This window comes from Dermacentor silvarum, chromosome 10 (genome assembly GCF_013339745.2).
Source record: "Dermacentor silvarum isolate Dsil-2018 chromosome 10, BIME_Dsil_1.4, whole genome shotgun sequence".
Lineage (NCBI taxonomy): Eukaryota > Metazoa > Arthropoda > Arachnida > Ixodida > Ixodidae > Dermacentor > Dermacentor silvarum.
Window position 1 is genome coordinate 50,045,968 of NC_051163.1, and position 15,017 is coordinate 50,060,984.

General features: G+C 46.5%; 2 protein-coding genes and 1 long non-coding RNA gene across 17 annotated transcripts in view; 1 reads left to right on the forward strand and 2 right to left on the reverse strand.

Moving 5' to 3' along the window:
- The window catches only part of LOC119431215 (uncharacterized), a 635,270-nt gene that overhangs the window by 617,196 nt on the left and 3,057 nt on the right, over positions 1-15,017 (reverse strand). The gene's annotated exons all lie outside the window — the stretch shown is intronic.
- Positions 1-15,017, reverse strand: part of LOC119431222 (TNF receptor-associated factor 3) — a 276,207-nt gene that overhangs the window by 95,305 nt on the left and 165,885 nt on the right. Inside the window, exon 2 of one of the 14 annotated variants that reach the window (XM_049657808.1) lies at positions 4,517-4,720. The exons of the other annotated variants lie outside the window; for them this stretch is intronic. Within the exon in view, the coding sequence (XP_049513765.1) occupies positions 4,517-4,720 (204 nt within the window). The remainder of the gene's footprint in view (positions 1-4,516; positions 4,721-15,017) is intronic. 14 annotated transcript variants of the gene reach the window in all.
- LOC125940984 (uncharacterized) overlaps positions 1-15,017 on the forward strand; it is a 109,260-nt gene that overhangs the window by 71,417 nt on the left and 22,826 nt on the right. The window lies entirely within an intron of this gene.

Below are 15,017 nucleotides of genomic sequence, written 5' to 3' on the forward strand. Positions count from 1 at the left end.
GTTTTTTACTGACCACTCGACATGTCTGGCGCGTTTTCCAATGAGTATCGTCGGGTACTGAGCAAGGTGCGCGCGCTTTTTCCGAGGCCGGTAATTATTATAGTTGGCGATTTCAATTTTCCAAATATTGATTGGTCGACGCTCTCCGTATCGGCCACGGATGCGGCTGCACATTCCTTTCGCAGCGCTTGTCTTGACTTTTCTAATAATTAACTCATGTTATTAGTCAAGCAACACGATCCACTGAAACTTCTGCCAATATTCTAGACATAGTTTTAACTAACAATCCTGATATACTTTCCGACATAACTCATGAAGAAGGCATCGCTGACCATGATGTGATAACTGGATGCATTAACTTTGGCGTGAGCTAAAGAACAATTACCAAAAAGAAAATAAGATGTTACGGTAAAGCCAATTTCGACGCAACTAGCAATGAATTAACATTTTCAGATCAATGTCTGCGTGATTCTCATTCACGCTTCATTGAACAGAACTGGGTCCTCTTTAAAGCCACCCTCAGTTTTCTCATTGACACGTTCATTCCTATGTTATCGATTTGTTGCAAAAACAGTTCTCCTTGGTTTACCAACAAGCTTGGGCGGCTTAATAACAGAATGAACTGTGCAGGTAGGCAAAACTGACTGGTCTCGCGAGTGCACATGATAAACACAAAGCGCTTGAAAAGGCTTATAAGGCATTGCTAAAATCTACTCGCCATAACTTCTTTTCTCGTGATTTACCATCCATGTTAAAAAATAATACTCGTCGCTTTTGGCGTGTTCTGAACCCTGGAATTCGCGCTGACATCAGTCTTACTGATTCTAATGGTGTTCCTATCACTGATTCAGATTGCGCTCAACTTCGTAATCATACGTTTGTAACAATTTTCACTCAGGAGAACGTTAACTCATTGCCAACTTTAAAGGCATTAGTGGGAATCACTATGCACGAGGTAGTTATCAGTGAGTCGGGTGTTTTATCTTTACTAAAATCTTAAAACGTCATCTAGTGCCGACCATCTAGGCTTCAATAATCATTGTTGAAAGAATACATCGCATAGTATTTGTTCTATGTTAACCACTCTATTTTCCCAGTCGCTATCAACTGGCTGCATTCCTAATGACTGGCGCATTGCTAAAATACCTGTTTTCAACAGGTTATCGTGCTTCTCCGCTTAATTATCGTCCTATCTCCTTAACCAGCACTATTCGTAAATTACTCGAAGATATCATACACAGTCAAGTCATCAACCTTCTTGAAGACCACAACATTATTTTCAAGCATCAGCATGGTTTTCGCAAGAGATACTCATGTGACACCCAACTTGCCGTATTTATTAACGACATACACGCACTGATAGATGCTGGGTTTCAAGTTGACGAAATATTTTTAGATTTTTCTAAGGCATTGGATCATGTTCCACACTATAGGTTGTTAGTTTCACAGCTTAACATTCGCCCTACTATAATTGCATGTATCACCGATTTTCTCTCATCTAGAATTGAGTTTACATCAGTTAACAGTTCTAACTCATGTTATGCTGATGTTACGTCTGGAGTTCCACAAGGCAGCGTACTTGGACCTTTACTCTTTCTAATCTATATTAATGATTTACTGAGTTGCGTGTCATCCAAAATCAGACAATTTGCAGATGATTGTGTACTTTATCGATGTGTAACAAGTAACACTGATAGCCACTTACTACAAACTGACCTGGAAGCAATAAGGACATGGTGTTCTAATTGGTTAATGACATTAAATAGTTACAAAACTAATATTTTGCCTTTCACCAATAGACCACGAATTCCAACCACCTACTACCTCGATAATAACGCTGTGGAACTCGCTACAACTTACAAGTACCTTGGTATCAATATTCAGTCATGCTTATCATGAAATAATCATATTAATTGCCCCTTGCCTCTTCAAACAGTACCCTCGGACTTCTTAAACACAACTTAAAAGAAGCTCCAACGCATGTTAAAAAACTAGCGTACACAATATTATTCCGTCCTAAACTAGAAGAATACGCGTCTATCATTTGGGATCCGAACAAACCTATATCATCAGTAATATCGAAGCCTTGCAAAACCGTGGTGCGCGATTTATTTTTTTCAGATTACTCACGTTACACCCACGTCACCTCGTTAAAGAATAAAGCTGAGTTCGACAACTTAGCACTTCGCTTAAAAGTTCTCGCCTATCACTTTTCCATAAGCTTTATCACCATCCATCACTTCATGATGATTTCTTTCAGTCACCACCAGTTATCTTTCCACGTCGTGACCATCCATACAAAGTCAAACGCATTAACTGCCAGTCATTCCATTATGCATATTCATTCTTACCGCGCACAATAACTGAGTGGAACGCCTTACCATCAGACATTGCCACGGAACCGGACTTAACTAAGTTCCAAGATCTAATTCGCTGACGACTTGTCACCTAATCTTATTATTATTATTATTATTATTATTATTATTATTATTATTATTATTATTATTATTATTATTATTATTATTATTATTATTATTATTATTGGACTTTACAGTGTTTTCGATGTTTGTTACTTCTTCTGTCTGGGGTTTTACGTGCCAAAACCAGTTCTGATTATGAGGCACGCCGTAGTGGAGGGCTCTGGATTAATTTTGACCACCTGGGGTCCCTTAACATGCACTACAACGCAAGCACACGGACGTTTTTGCTTTTCGCCTCCATCGAAATGCGGCGATGTCGTGCTCATCGATGTTTGTTGCTGTTTGTTTTTATTGCAGTTGCCTTATGCTCTCCTAGTATGTACTAACGTTTTCTCTGCAATAATTGTGACTTATCTTGCACATTCCCTATGTGTTTTACTGTAATATTACTTTTGTATATTCTTTTGTTTTTATTAGGATGTATAAGTATTATGTATGACCAGTGCCTGCGCACCTGTGATCCGCTCCCCCCCCCCCAAGTAATGCCCTCGTAATGAGGGTCTTTGAGGGTATTTTCAATAAATAAATAAATAAATAAATAAATAAATAAATAAATATGTGAATTTCCGGTTTCAGTTACAGCTTTTACCAATTCTAAGTTGCCGCGTGCCAAGATAAATCCTGTCGGTTGGAGGCATTTAAATTTTCTCTATGAGGTATTATTCCTTCCAAGGTTGTTTGTACCCTTACTCAATCACCTTAAAGAACCCCTATGAAGCAAGAACCACTGGAACACTGCCCTTCAAAAAGCCTAATTTGAAGTATCCAAACTTGAGCGAGCCGAGGTCCTCAAACCTAACCCTGAAATCACAAGAACAAACAACCGCCCCTTCTTACTACTAAATTCTCAAACGCACTTCCAAAGGTGAACACCAACCCCATTAAATACTACCCACTCCTCATCACCAACCCCCAGGAACTTAATAAGATATTTCCCGACCGGCCCAGGGTAGCCTTCAGACACAACACTTTTTTCAAGGACATTCTTGGACATTCTAAAACTAAGGGCAGAGCCGAAGACAACATCCTGCTTTTGTGGTCGCCCCAAGATGCTCTACATACAAACATATAAAATCTACTACTATAGTAGACTACAGCATCGCGATACCATCACAATGTAATTTCGAATTTCACCTGCGCGTCAAGCAATGTAGTCTACTGTCTGGAGTGTGCCACTTGTAGCAGACAATACATAGGTGTGACTGGAAAACAAATTCATGCAAGACTCATCGGCCAAAAATACTTACATAATACATAATACTTGTACGCTACTAAAGTCAATTTTTCAACTTATGTCCTTTTACTCGCACACTGACAAGGCTGACCTGCTCTCCTAAAACCACAAACGCACGCCGCCTACGACATCTACGCTTTGTGTCCAGTTCTCTGAAGGCTTCCTCAGCTCTCGCTCCACCAACCGCTTCCCTATGTCCCTTTTTTTCTTTTTTTTTTCTTTTTGTTTTTATTTTGTGTCGCCTTCCCACTCCCTCGCTCTTCTCCCCTCGTCTTAGAAACCACGCCTAGAGACGTCAGGCGACAGCGCCCATTTCCTTTTCAGCGTCACCCTTCACAGCCACCGACAATGACTAGACGTAACGCCCCTCTACTAACCCATTAAAACTAATCTGCCGAGGATGAGAAGGCCGGCTTTGACGAAGATCTATCTCAACGTTCGCGAACCTTTCTGCGGCACCTTATCCCTGTTTGTAACTTTTATAGCGCAGATACTCTTGGTCTGCCACACTAAGAAATAATTAAACATCGAGTTCCAAAACAATATTTCACATGAGTCTACAATGAGTTTGTTTTCTATTGTGTGAGTTTTGATGGACACTAAAAACGAACGTTTAGTCAAGGTGATTTAGAAGATTACAGTTCGGCAATTGTAAAATGGGCACTCTTAACGTAAGGCACGAAACACGAAGCAGCGCAACTAATATGCCAATGAACAATTCTCTCCCATCCTCTCCGCCCCCCCCCCCCCCCCCAAAAAAAAAAGAGAAGAAGACGACTGAACCAGTTCTTTTCTTGCTCACCTTCAAAGTGATTGCTTTCTTGGTAGGGAATTCATAACCGACGCACTCGGCTTCTTCGAATCGCTCTTCATCCAGTGGACACTGCCCAACGCCCCCTTCGAAACTGGCTGCGTGGCAAGAATGGCACAGAGCGTGCGAGCACGGCAACAGCACCATCCGTTTTGGGATCATGCGGCAGAGGCCGCATACGCGTGAATTCGGCACCTCGTCGACGAACCGCGTCGGTCGCCAGTTGACGCCGGCAACGGACGTGGTCGCGAAAACGGTGCACCCGCCCTTGTCCATGATCCGGCATGGCGTTGTCTTCAGGCACGAATCCTACGCTCGCGCACGATCGCCGTGGCTTTTTCACCGAGCTTACTGATACTGAGGGGTCTCATGCGCTTTGGCTGACCTAGCAACAAGGACAAATAAAAATGAGCCCAGCACCCACTATCGCGTACAATGCCGAGCACTTTTCGTACACTGACCTTTGCAACGCGGCGAGGATCGAGTGCTTCGTTATCGTCGGCGACAGCCGTTCCACATATCTACCGCGGATACCGCAGCAGCCGGTGCATCTACATTGAGTTTGCTCCATTCCCACGTGCCGCCGACCCGGCCGCTATTCGAAATGGCTAAGCAATAGAGATACGACGAGAAAAATGACTGATTTCTTATCGTCAGCGAATATATTGCACGTCGTGAACAAAGCTTTCACATGTAAAATGATATAAGTGAAAGCAGGAAGCAAATACAGGAATGGTAAAGAAGGCAGACGTATTTGTAATATAACAAAAGGAAATTTAGAGCGTTAGCCCTACAGGCGAATCACTGGCAGCAATAGAAAGGTTTACCTTAGCACCTACTCGGACGGTGTTCCTACTGCACGCAATTACGATGTATTGCTGCGACTCAGCACGCAAGCGCACTCCGGCTGTGCTGAGGGGAACAGCGCCCTAGTATCTACCAGGCGTCTCGCAACGCTCGTTGGATGAGGAACACCGCCAGGTGGTGCTGCAGGCGTCGCACGTCGATGGTGCACAAGATGAGACCGACGATAAACCATCGACGTTAGTTAGCGGGAAGCCATTATTAACAGCGGAGCTGTTTAAGCCGACCGTCAGTCCATCCGTCGCGGACAAAAAGAAACGCGCTGAACGATGACGTCACCTGCGTTTCCCAGCAACCACTTGCCAAAGCTGCGCCTCGCTTCTTCTAGCTCCGGCAACGCTTTTCCGCCGCCGCGCCACTGATGACGTCACTGCGCGTTGCATAGCGCAGCTTGCAACACCGACACCGCGTTCCAATGCCGACAGCGCGTTCCAGCAGACCCGCTCCGTCAATGCAGTCGCCTAGCAATCACTTACCCAGCTTCGCCCAGCGATGTCATTGCTTCGCGCCGCAATTCTTGCTTTGCTTAGTCATGACAACACTTTGTGAAGCTTGGCCATGACATCACACTGGTTATAAAGACCATGTAGCCGTGACGGCGACACACACAACTCTCGTAGACTTCCTACTGAGTAAATGTAACATGCGACGGCCGAAGAAGTACAAGACTCGCGACGAAGAAGCCGCTCAGCTGGAAGCTCGTCGTGCCGCCAGCCGAGAACGAATGCGGTGGTTACGTGCTCATCCGCAGTATCTTCCGGAGCAAAACTTAGCCGAGCCTAGCGAAACTGGAAGAAGCTAGGTGATCACCAGCTCTGCTGATTCTCCAGCCTTGCACAACTTATTGCAAGCTGCGCAATTTTTTATCATTCAGCGCCTATTTAAGCTATCACCTATTATATTTTAGTCTATATATAGTCAATGATCTCAAAAATGGTTTAAATATGTTTTAGAACATACGTATACGGCTTCACATTTACACATAAAAGTGTTGCGGATGATACGAGCTGCGGGAATCGGTGCACTTGGCTGTAAATTGATGTAGATGAAATCATGTGTTACTGCTGAATATACTGGGATTACATGTTAACAGACACTGCGTTATGTTATGTAGATGCTATAGACCAGAATGTGCAGCTCCTGTAGGCGGCTGCCATGTTTCTGCTGGTGGTGATGACGAGATGATGGTGAGAGGACCGCGGAAACGGCGAGCGCGGCAGTGTGCAACAGCACGTCTCAGGTTGTCAGTCAGCTGCGATGGCCGGTTCCGAAAGTGCCGTAGCTGCGTTGTCATCTCCGAATGCCGGTAATTGTGTCTTGAAGACCGACTGCTTGACGAGTCTTCCTTAGGAGGTTACGAGCCGATACATCTGGCCCCGCACTGCCGCTGGCATCGGCCAACACCACCAAGACTAGGTGGTGTTGCATCGGCCCACATTTTTGCGGACGATCGCGGACCCGAAAAAAATGCCGATCAACTAGAGGCCAGCAGCTTCCCAATCAAAAGAAAACAATCGTTCTGCTTCGGGAGAAGAAAATTTTGGTTAAACGAAATCAGGGTTAAATTTCCTTCGTGGTCTTTTTTTTTACGTTTGGATGATAAAACACTAAATAATTAATCGCCCCATGGAAATAAATATTTGCTTATTACAGCGTTTAAGTTTGCTCTGTTCATGACGGAAGCATGATACCATCAGTGTTGCGGCTGCTTTGAATGTCTTATTTACATAATCTGGCGTAAGAACAAGCCGTTATACAATTAAATATAAGTCATCCCTATTCACGCAATAATCCTGTTAGTTATGCAAGAAAAAAGTATAATGCATAGGGATGAAGTTTTGTTCGTATGATCGTATGATTGTTACATTCATTGGAAAATTATGGGGTTTTACGTGCCAAACCCACGATCTCATTATGAGGCCCGCCGTTGCGGGGGACTCCGGAATAATTTGGGCTACCTGAAGATCTTTAACCTGCAGCTAAGTACAGGGGTGTTTACGCATCCGGCGACGTCGTGCTTAGCAGTCATTGGAAGTACGTGGCTTAAATTCTACCACGGAAATACACTTCCAATATTTGAGATAAATAGGTAGATTTGTGCTTAATTCCACAGGGGATAAAAAATGATATCTACGGTAAAATAACACACCCAGTATAATGTCGTGTTCGTCCACTATAACATCGTCTTTTGTCGCATCTGAAATGCGTGCACACAGGGCTCAAATCTCCGACTCTGGATTGCAGGGAACACACCACCCAAATTTCCAAGTTCTGAAGCAGCGCGATTACGCAGTCATTATAGTGGATTCTCCTCCTAACTTATCATTTCTGAACGGTCGTGAAGGGTTCTTTCACCTGGACCAGTGGTGGGAGAGGTTAGCTCATTCCTAGGAATGTGACAAATTAGAAGCTTAGAATCAGGAAGTCCCTATGCGAGGATACCGTAATGGAGAGAGCAGGCACAGCAAAGCGAGATTCCGGCTATTGCAGCAAACCTTAACAACGATAAATAACCAATGTGATGTGATGCATAGTGGGGCGCGCGAACTAATTATGGTGCAGCGTCGATCCACTAAAGTGTTGAGTGCAGAGAAACGATATAATGTCACAAAACTCACCGGCTACAGCAGAAACTGCTCTGAGAACTAGAGAAACACTTCAGTGCGTGCGTAGACCGCGTACGACTTCCCGTCAAAATGGAGTAGGGTGCTTTCTTTCGCCACGAGCTCTCTTATAAATGTGGCTTGTTGGTCGAGTTAGTACGTCTTATTTCGCAAGGGTATGCTAGGAAACTGAAAGTCCCCATCAGTAAAAACTGAGGCAAGACACAGAGAAAGAACAAGGGGGGAGGGGGGCGGCGGTGCTAGAAGCACTATCTAGATGTAATCCGACGACTCATTCTTTAGCATCGCCATCTTTCCCCTCAAATAGTAGGCAACCATGGTCTATATATGTGCTGCTACCGTCACGCATTATAGGGGCATCTCAGCGGAAATTATATAATCAATAATATTCAATCGGGCTGATAAATTGAGGACAATAATCTTAGTTAAAAGAAATTAAAGGCTAAGTAAATCGGAGGTGGCGTGGTTAGGAAACAAAAATCACCGACGATTACGATACTTCGTAATGCGAAATTTGTGCGCAGCGCTGTACATATTTTCATTTCGCCATGTTTTGGCGGGCGTGGCCAATGTGTCTCGTGCGGCACGTTGCAAACGGAGCGAAGTGAGTAAGGACTGCCTTCCGATCGCGAGATCACAAAAGGCAACACGTGGGCGACGCGTGGCGCGATTCACAGCCGCAGCCGCATAGACCTCCGTTGATGCAGCGCTTTGTTTCCATATATGGTATCGGTTGCGTCAACGGTGAACAGACGACGCGCGCTACTATGGCGCCATCTTGTAGCCATCGCCGCCGCTGAGCCCGTCTCGCACGGCGCTACGATTGTCTTGTCGCGCTTTCGCCACACCTTCCTCCTCTGCTTTGCTCCTCGCGTTCTCTTCGCTATCGCCGCTATCGCCATCTCCCGCTGCGCTCCCCGTTCGCTCTTTCATCATTCACTGTGCTCGTTCGCTAGATTACGAGGAACGCCGACGCCAAGGCTTGCCGCAGTAACGGGCGCAAAAGAACTACGCTCTCAAAAAATCGGCTGAGGTTTAACTCTTGTGAATCTAGTTATCACGAGCGAAAGGTCCGTTAGGCTTGGTTTTCCAAAGCCTATGCACACAATGTTTCATTAATGTAAGCTTCCGGGCTTGGTAAGCTTCTCGATAACGTGCTAATCTGGGCTCACTTTCCTCCGGTGCTTCAGCAGCCAACTTTGCCTTTGCTTGAGAGTTCGCAGCCTGCCATCTAGCTATATCTATAGACGTCCCAGCCGGCGCGCCATCCATGGCGAGACAGAGCGACTGAGCGACCATGCGCCGGCGAAGCAGCCGTTAAACCCTCGCCTAGTCACGTGGTGCCGCCGCGGCGGGGCTCCGAGCGAGCGCAGGTGCGACGCCTCTCCGCAGCGGATCACGTGGTGTGACGTCACACCTGTCAAACTTGCGCTCCGCAGGTTCGGGCTTCGGTGTCTCAAGGTAATTGCGACAGGATGAATGACCTTGCGAGACATGGCGCACTAGAGCCTTCGCTTTAGAGATTGCGCGCGCTTGCCCGTGCTTCGTTACATATGAGGTCGAACCACTTAAGCATGGTGAGGGGACGTGAGTACATTGCACAGACGTCAGCGGCGGCTTCACACCAATGTCATTCCCCTAGCTTCGCTTATCTACTGTAGACGCCCACAATCTCGAACAGTTCGTGGCGATCTTATGCTCCTAAACCCATGAGTGGACTTGCAAGACAAGGTAAATTTTCTTTACCATGTTTTATGTTGGTGTTATATAGTCGCGCAAAACGTAGCTAATGATCATTATTTTTTTTAACACGAAAGTGTTTTATGCCGGGGTCCACCAAGACTTCACTGACGTATTTCCGTCACGGAAATACGTCATAGAACATAATACAAAGAAAGAAACCAGAAGAAAAAGTTCCACAAACATGCAAAATTTGGAAATCGAACCCACGACCTCTCGGTCCGCGACGATAGATCGCCGAACGTTTAACCCATTGCGCCACAAACGCATTTGCAGAGAGCTACACAGACGCGCCTTATATATCTAACACTCCTCCGTGTACCCGCGCTCTTGCTCGGGGCGGTGCCGCCGCCTACGAGCAGAAAAGAGAAGTACTGCATTATGACACTAACGCGCACCGACAGTGAACGCTTCGGTGGTCTCAGCACTACGACGCCTCGATGCCAGCATTCGAAGGGACGCTGGCATCAAGAAGCACTACCAACGCCACCTAGGTGGCGTTCACCGTACTCAGCACAGCGGAGCGTGGCCTCCGCAATTAGCTCTGAAAATGTTTCTGAAGTTGATCGCGGAGGCTGCAATTACGACGCGCTGTACGCGCTGATTTGACTCGGTGACGATTCAGTTACGTGCTTTGTCTTGCGCGTTGTATTAGTGTGTCAGTTACGTGCTTCGTCTTTCGCGTTGTGCTAGCGTGTGCAGCGTAGTGCAGCTTTCCATATGCACGACGGTTGCTCATGGTCATCGACGTTGGTAGTCGTGATGGAGGAGACGTGCCACCAGGCGTCAGCGTGGGTGCATCAACGCCTAAGGGGCGCTTTAGCCACAAACACCAATAGACATTATATATCAATGTGCAATAAACATTACACTACTTCTGTGAAGACACGTTTCACTTTCGTGTTCTACACCGATTCCTATATAAGAGGGATCGTCTATACAGCATCCCCATGTCTTAATTCACTCTATCTGCAGCAGCTGCTTAGCGAAGACATCAAAATCCACCGTAGGAATCAGCGAGAGCAAAAGTGAATACCAGAATACATATAATAATTTTTGAAGCCATACTGCTCATAAACTTACCGCGCCACTGAGAGTCAAACACAGTTTCTTTATTTGTCTATTGTTGCGATTGTTTTCTTGACTTGTTCTTTCCTGTTGTTGTTTGGCTTCTGTGGATGGTATACTTACAATCGATGCGCTGTATATTCGAGTGGGACCCACTCTGGTAGCTAAGTAGTTCTGACGTTACGCTACTAACCTCAAAGACGCGGGTTCCACCACTTCCGTGGGGTCCGCATTTCGAAGGGAGCGAAATGTAATAACGCTATTGTAAATTACATTTACGTGCACATCAACGAGCGCCAGGTGGTAATAATGAATGAATAGTCCTTCACTATAGGGTGTGCCTCATTATCATATTATGGTTTCGGGCAAGTAAAAAAAAAACATATTTCTACTTGTTAGAGCGAGAACTTTCATGCATGCAATACATTTCTTTCCCAAGCTCATGTTGATGCTGTCTATCGATGCAAGCTTGTTCGCACTAACCACAGAAGACTATGTGGGCGCCGGAACTTTGTCCAGCGACAACGTTCAATTGCATAGGCCCCTTTCTCCCTTTTCCAGAAATAAAAAAACGTTTGCTCGTTCATTCATTCATTCTCATTCATTCATCTGCCAATACAAGCATTGCTCATTCTGCACACAATAAAAACTTAAACGTAAACCTGAGTTATTTTAAAACTTTAGATGCTCTGGAAAACAAACTTAGCGCTGCCAAAGATGCGCCTGAACGCATAAGCAAGGACAAGATGAAACTTCGCGCCACTGCAGCAAATTTTCGCAGGTGGGGACACGGAATTTCACCATGCGTTCATGCTAACCGGCGTTCATGCAAACCGGCGTTCATGCTAACCGGCGTTCATTCTAACCGGCGTTCATCACGCAAGGCCGCAGTACTTCCAAAGGATGGCTAACTCAGTTACACAGCTTCGCTGTCTTTAATGTATCCAGTTGCCTGTCTCAAATGCCTCTGTGAAGGTTTCATTCAGAGCTTTACCCGTATGGCACGAAAGATGAAAACTGTGGCTTGATTTCGTGTCTGCTTATTGCTGCACGTGTAATCGCAAAAGGGTTTTGAAGAAAGTGACACCGCTCACCTACCTCGGTAACCGCCTGTAAGTGACTAGCCGTCCGCGGAGATGTTTTTCAAAGTTTGTGAACATGCACGCACGCACACACAGGCACGTACGCACTGTTAGATACGGACATCTGTCAAGTTCTCCGAACTCAACCACTCGCCGACACATGTCAATCCTGGTGCGCAGGGGCGCGTCGACCGTGCCATCAGTCTCGTCAAAACGGTTATCCCCACCTCGTGCGCCGCACCTCGAGCTTTTGTCTCCCCCCACACTTGCTTGAATCTTCCCGGAAGTGCAACCGGAGGCTGGCGTGGTTCTAGGAAGTTGACCGTGGTCCCGAGCAAAGCGGTTTTGCAGCTCCGGAAGGTCGTTCAAGACAACTCGTCCCCTCCAGTAGGCGCTTCCAGGCCAGGAGGCAACGCCCGAGACAAGTCAACCATCAGACAATGGAGCCCTTGGAGCGTCCCCACTGCCGGAAACGACGTCACTTGCACGGGCTCATACGATTGGAGGAAAATGACGACACCTGAGCTGACTCGACGATTGGCTGAAAATGACGTGACCCCGAGAGGCCGAAGTAGTGAAAAGCGAGACGAATCGTGGAGAGTAACTTTCTTCTTGCCACGGGCCGCAGCGTCCGATTTGCTGCCACCCGTCGATAACTTTATTACTGTTCTTTGCTTTGTGCTAAATACTGTAAATAATGTAAATAAAACCTCCATTTCCCCAAGTCAGTCCTCAACGTCCTGCAACTCCCGCAACCAACGGCGCCAGATCCAATACCACGCACACACACGCACACAGGCACGCACTGTATTCCTCTGCTTGAAGTAGGCCGAGACATTCGGAAAACTGTTCTGATGTTGTTGCTGCTGCATTTTAAAGCGAAAGCTTTACTAACCTAGTCGAGCCGAGTTACGCCGTCGCCAGCAATTGCAGCTTTATTTAACCGCAGCTGCGCCGTATCCTTGGCAACGCATCACGTGACTCGCCACGCCGGGCTCCGCCGGCGTCTGACCACTCTGCGGATATCGCCCGGCGACCTGCTTCACTGGAGACGGTCCAGAATGCCAAGCGCGCCAATCTAGCGTCGGAGACTGAGGATAAGGGAGCCGTTCGGCTCGCGAAACGCTTGGACTTGTCGGCTTATAATTTATATCTGGCTTATAACGATGAGGGTACACCTAAGTATAATAATTACAGCTAAGTCAAAGGTTAACCAAGTGAAACCAAGACTTCACCAGGCTAAGCCAAGCTTTCGCTTTGCATATCCAGCGTTAGCTGAGCTAAGCCACAGCCACGTTTTTTTTTTTTTTTTTTCGTGGTGTTTGCTTACCCTCTAGGCCCGCAGACGCACCACGGCAGCCCTTCGTCGGATTACATGCTGGTCGCGACTTCGAATAAGAAAATAAATTTCCAACAGAAGGAAGCGCAAAAAACCATGTACGTTCGTTTCTGTGCACCGTAGAAGCAAGCAGGCGTTAGGAATAAATCGCATGCCTCAGGTTTTCTGCCTTCATAGCCAAACTGCAGTCAGGAGAAAAGCTCCGAGAATATTGCACTTATTCGCCCACTAAGCTTCCGCAAACGAAACAAAAGTACTTGTGTTGATTATGCCGAGAGATAACTGCAATAATTGAAAGCGGTAAAATAAAATAGGACACCGCACGCTTAAAAGCACCAAGCGCGAAGAGCACCAAGTTAAATTGTAGGCCTTACCAAGTAGCGATGGTCAAAACAGCCGTGTGAGCATGTTTAATGGTTCATCCCACACGCCCCCAGGCTAAAAAAAAAATGTCGCAGTTTCGCCCGAAAGGCGAAGCATCGAATGCGATAGCAAATTAGTAGAGAGCTATTCGGAGTTGGGATAGTTTTATCGGCTGCATAAACTTGGACCCATTCGCTTACTAACTGAATTAACAATCGTGGTGTTAGCGCGCAAAGCCAACATGAATAGATCCCACTGAATGACCGCAGCCAACGACTGTCAAAACGCTGGCACCAAGCGCAGGTTCGCGCGGTCTATCGCTTCAACGGAAACTGAGCGGCGAATGCACAGCGCATACAAAGGTCAGAGCCGTGTGGAGATAAGAGACGGTGCGGGCGACCAGCACCCGACCTCCACCCTCCCGCGCTGCTTGCCCGCTTTCATGCTTTCGCGTGGGAGATTTAGTGGCAAGATACGCCTTTGGTGCCGGAGCACAGCAGCGCCCCGCCTCCCTCCCTCCCATACCCCCACGGCCTTTCGCGCGACGGTCGCGTTTGCTTTCCGCCGTGCGTTCGCTCTCCGTGATAGCGCGCGGGGGAGTTCGCCCTCCGTGACAGCGCGCGTCCCCCGCGCGCTTTCACTCGCGCATACGGCGTGCGGCGACGATTTTATCGCCCTTGGAATCTATACGGAACCTCACGGCGACGGCGACGGCAGAAAACTCATGGCATAGTCTTCAGTCGCCACTTGCTTTCTCGTACCGATCAGTAGTTTTTTTAAGCCTCGTCAGGTCTTCGGGCATACGTGCCAGTAGAAATGTAGAATTATGAAGATCCCTCTATCTGACGTCTTCATCATTATCAACTCTATTCTGGTTTAAGTGCATCCCGAACCAGAAGTATCGAAACAAGAGAATTCGTGTTCAAGATATTTGTTATCCACCATAAGGCCAATTACGTGACCAATCCAGCTGCAGTAACAGTACATGGCCTGATTGCGTGTGAAATTAGTGTTTTGATTACACCGTTCATCGCCGGCGTAGTACAAAGATCTTACCGAAAATACAGCTTATAGTTATAAGCGAGGGCCTGAACACTCCGAACATTAACATTATCCTGGCATTTCGGATATATATGGGGCAAGGCTCAATACTAAAGCGAAGTATAAAACATGAACGTTGCGTTAAAATCGATCGCACTAGCATCCACAGGGCATCAATAGAGAGAAGAATATCGAGGTGCACGCCATAACGTTAGAAACCACAGGAGGAGCACAAAAGGAGCCCAATAATTAGGAACACAACCTGTACGAGCACAATAAATAAACAACAACATCAACAGCAGGTACCTAAAGTCATAAAACAATAGATTGACATTTACAAAGCAAATAAAATTGGAAAGAAGTCATTTCGC